Source organism: Bison bison, unplaced genomic scaffold, assembly GCF_000754665.1.
Source record: "Bison bison bison isolate TAMUID 2011002044 unplaced genomic scaffold, Bison_UMD1.0 scf7180017864072, whole genome shotgun sequence".
Taxonomy (NCBI): domain Eukaryota; kingdom Metazoa; phylum Chordata; class Mammalia; order Artiodactyla; family Bovidae; genus Bison; species Bison bison.
Window position 1 is genome coordinate 3,382,034 of NW_011494644.1, and position 4,321 is coordinate 3,386,354.

General features: G+C 39.5%; 1 protein-coding gene across 9 annotated transcripts in view; it reads left to right on the forward strand.

Moving 5' to 3' along the window:
* Window positions 1–4,321, forward strand: part of LOC104986543 (putative RNA exonuclease NEF-sp) — a 64,497-nt gene that overhangs the window by 25,562 nt on the left and 34,614 nt on the right. For all 9 annotated transcript variants that reach the window (XM_010837148.1, XM_010837149.1, XM_010837146.1 and 6 more), the window contains 2 exons: window positions 1,868–1,956; window positions 3,184–3,299. In XM_010837148.1, the coding sequence (XP_010835450.1) occupies window positions 1,868–1,956; window positions 3,184–3,299 (205 nt within the window). The remainder of the gene's footprint in view (window positions 1–1,867; window positions 1,957–3,183; window positions 3,300–4,321) is intronic.

The following is a 4,321-nucleotide window of genomic DNA, read 5'->3' on the forward strand; positions in this document are numbered from 1 at the left end:
GAAAGTTTTTTTTTTTTTTTTGTCTCTGTGGAGCCCATGGTTTGGGTTGCTGTCTCACATTAGCTCCCTCAGATTGTCTTCAGGGAATGCAGGCCTGGTCCTCGGCATGAGCCTCTATGCCACTTCTCCATCTCCACTTGTAGTTGCAGTTAGGCACATATTCTGTGGGTTTTGTTTTTTTTTTTCTCCTGGTTGTGTTGCCCTCTAAGATTCCAAAACTCCCCACAGACATGCCTGTGAGAGGGTTTCCTACTGTTTGGAAACTTCTCCTCCTTCGTGACTCCCTCCCTAGGATGGGTCTCCATCCCTAAATCTTCTGTCTCTGTTTCTGTCTTATATTTTGTCCTACCTGCTTTCAAAGAGATTGGACTGCCTTTGTGGGTGCCTGGTGTCCTTCACAGTGTTCAGAAGTTGTTTTGTAGAAGTTGCTCAACATTCAAATGATCTTTTGATTAATTAGTCGGGGAGAAAGTGGTCTCCCCATCCTATTTCTCCTCTATCTTTGGACCGCTTCCCCCCAAACTGTTTTACAAGGCAGCTGCACCATTTTACATTCCCTCCAGCAATGTATAAGGTTTCCAATTTCTGCACATCCTTACCAACACTTGTTATGCTCTTTTTGATTATACCCATCCTAATGTGAATTAGTATCTCGTTGTGATTTTGGTTCGTATTTCTCTGATAGCTGATGATATTGAGCATCTCATTGTATGCTTATTGGCCATTTGTATATCTTTTCAGATCCTTTGTCCATTTTTTAATTGGTCTTTTTTTATTACTGGAGATCTTTTTGTATTCTGGATACATACATTTCCTTTTAAAATAGATTTACTTAAAGTAAAAAAGCTATTTGTAAGATGGAGTTAACAGTTCATATATCATAGGATTGCCATGAAGATTGAGTTAATGTACCAAAAAAGCTTAGCATGGGGCACATAGTGCTTTAAAAAAGTTATTTTGTGGTATTATTGATACTAATACTACAGATAAGGAGGTCAGCAAGTACCATGTCTCCAAGATTTGAGAATATTCCTTTCGGGTTAGACTTTTTTGATTCTTTTAATTGTAATCAGTTGGAAATTTCAAGGTACTATGACATAGAAACTGGTCAAAGCTTTTCATACTCCCCTTAGTTTCTTGTCAGATAAAATCTAAGTGTTACCTTTAACTGTTTCAGCCTCTATCTGAAGGTAGGAATCTTCAATGATTCAGACACTTTTGGGCTTCTCAGATGAATGTGCCTGATTTATTGACTTAGGAAGGGGTATCCTAAGCCTATATCTGAGTCTCTAGGGAATTTTCAGGCTGGGAGTCTAGAAAATGCGGCACATTTCTAAAAAGAGATCTCAGAGAAATTTTAAGGGTAAGGTTGAGTACTAGAGTGTATATGGTGAATGTTAGTTAAACTTTCGACCTTCAGTGAAATCCTTTTAGATCTCTGCTATGGTGGAATTTCATTCCTTCTTTTTCTTGTTTGTTTAGGAAAGAAAAATACCACATACAGTCATTTGCATACTTTATTCATCCTCTGTTAGTGCATACATGGAAAAGGTCCCATGACTTTGGATTTAGGTACAATTTGTTATTACTAATAAGGAGGAAAAAATTGTTACTTGGTAACTGCAAGGAAGTCTAGGTCCTAGTATCCCCAATAACAGCAGCCTACATTATTCTCCCCAAATATAAAAATGAGTAGATGGATAAAAAATTAAGGACAGAAATTATCTCATTTAATCTTCATATTTCAGGTGTCTAACACCTGAAATGCCCCACAAATGTGGAATCTCAGTTTTCCCTGAATAAATATAGGAGTGATATTTACCATTTCTAGTTCTAAAGGTAAATGTTTTATTCCTTTTCCTCCTAGGTTTTCTTGACTGTGAAAACTTTGTACCTACCAAATGTAATGGTTCTGTAACAGACAACAGTCCTCTCTTTGGCCTTGACTGTGAAATGGTAAGTGCTACTTTTGATTTTCAACTGGAGTGTTGCACACTAGGGTCTAGTTGTCTTGATTGTGTTCAGTTCTAGCATTCGGTTTAAATAACTGAAAGTGGACCCATTTCATCACGTTTTAGGAAAAGTGAATCTTTGCTTCAGGATAAGGAATAAATATCACATAAGTTTTCTAACTAGTCAATCTAATTTTTGATTATTACTCGAAGTTGATTGCTTCTTTTTTTTTTTCTGCACTGAGACTCTGTTGCTGTGTGCAGGCTTTCTCTAGTTGCAGCAAGCAGGGACTACTCTGTAGTTGGAGTGCAAGGGCTTCTTGTGGTGGCTTATCTTGTTGCAGAACATATACTTTAGGGCACATGAGCTTCAGCAATTGGAGTTCTTGGGCTTAGTTACTCCATAGCAGCATGTGGAATCTTCCCAGACCAGGGACCAAACCCATGTCCCCTGCATTAGCAGGCTAATTCTTAATCACTAGACTACCAGTTGAAGTCTGCTTCTGTCTTTTGCACAGGTTTTTTGTCATTGTTGTCTTGAAGACTTGCCTCAATTACCATTGGTTTGACTTGGTTTTACACATTTAAGATTAGAAGAAGGACTTCCCTGCTTCAGCTTCCTTTGTGTTTTACTTTGTCTAAACCTCCTTTCAAATGCTGTGTATTCCCTCTCACTTAGTGCTCAAGTAATAGTTTCTCAACTCTTAACAGTGGATAAGATCTAAGGATTTGGAGTCATATCAGGGTGTGTATTCTGGCCTTGCCTGTCTCCTTGGACAAACTAATTCCCTAATTCTTCCTCTGCAAAGTGAGGATAATGTTAGAGGCTATTTCATGGGGTTATTATGAGATGGTATATAAAATACCTAGTATTGCATTAGATAATAGTGCATGCTAATAAAAATTACTTTGTAGTGATACTTAGCATGATACTGGGTTGTAGTACACAGTAAGTGGTACAATTATAATTGATGTTATTGTTTCTGTCCCTCTTAAGCACATCCTTCCCAGAAAAATAGTACTGTGTTGGTTATCTTTAACTATAATAATGTTCAGCAGCCTGCCTAGCTTTAATTTCATTCATATTGGATCTTCTAGTCAGCAAACAGCTGTACTGTTGTCTCAGGGACCCCAGCAGATTTGAATACATGACAGCTGATATAGTCTTAAATAATGAGAGAAAGCAAGAGCTTCCACAGTTTAGCAGCCTAACTACATCCTAATCTTTCAGTGCCTTACATCCAAGGGAAGAGAACTAACACGTATCTCACTGGTTGCTGAAGGAGGCTGCTGTGTTATGGATGAACTTGTTAAACCTGACAACAAGATTGTGGACTACCTCACCAGGTATTTTTAACCCTGCCTCCAGCTCTCAATAGATGTCAGACTAGAGTGGAATGAGACTTACCAGGAATACCATGTAGCTTCTGTTTAGTTAATTATTATCTCAATTCAGTTCAGTTGCTCAGTCGTGTCTGACTCTTTGCGACCCCATGAATTGCAGCACGCCAGGCCTCCCTGTCCATTATTCCCGGAGTTCACTCAGACTCACGTCCATCGAGTCAGTGATGCCATCCAGCCATCTCATCCTGTGTTGTCTCCTTCTCCTCCTGCCCCCAATCCCTCCCAGCATCAGAGTCTTTTCCAATGAGTCAACTCTTCGCATGAGGTGGCCAAAGTACTGGAGTTTCAGCTTTAGCATCATTCCTTCCAAAGAACACCCAGGGCTGATCTCCTTCAGAATGGACTGGTTGGATCTCCTTGAAGTCCAAGGGACTGTCAAGAGTCTTATCCAACACCACAGTTCAAAAGCATCAATTCTTCAGTGCACAGACTTCTTCACAGTCCAACTCTCACATCCATACATGACCACAGGAAAAACCATAGCCTTGACTAGACGAACCTTTGTTGGCAAAGTGATGCCTCTGCTTTTCAATATGCTATCTAGGTTGTCATAACTTTCCTTCCAAGGAGTAAGCGTCTTTGAATTTCATGGCTGCAATCACCATCTACAGTGATTTTGGAGCCCAAAAAAATAAAGTCTGACACTGTTTGCACTGTTTCTCCATCTATTTCCCATGAAGTGATGGGACCAGATGCCATGATCTTCGTTTTCTGAATGTTGAGCTTTAAGCCAACTTTTTCACTCTCCCCTTTCACTTTCATCAAGAGGCTTTTTAGTTCCTCTTCACTTTCTGCCATAAGGGTGGTGTCATCTGCGTATCTGAGGTTATTGATAATTTCTCTCAGCAATCTTGATTCCAGCTTGTGTTTCTTCCAGCCCAGCGTTTCTCATGATGTACTCTGCATATAAGTTAAATAAGCATGGTGACAATATACAGCCTTGACATACTCCTTTTCCTATTTGG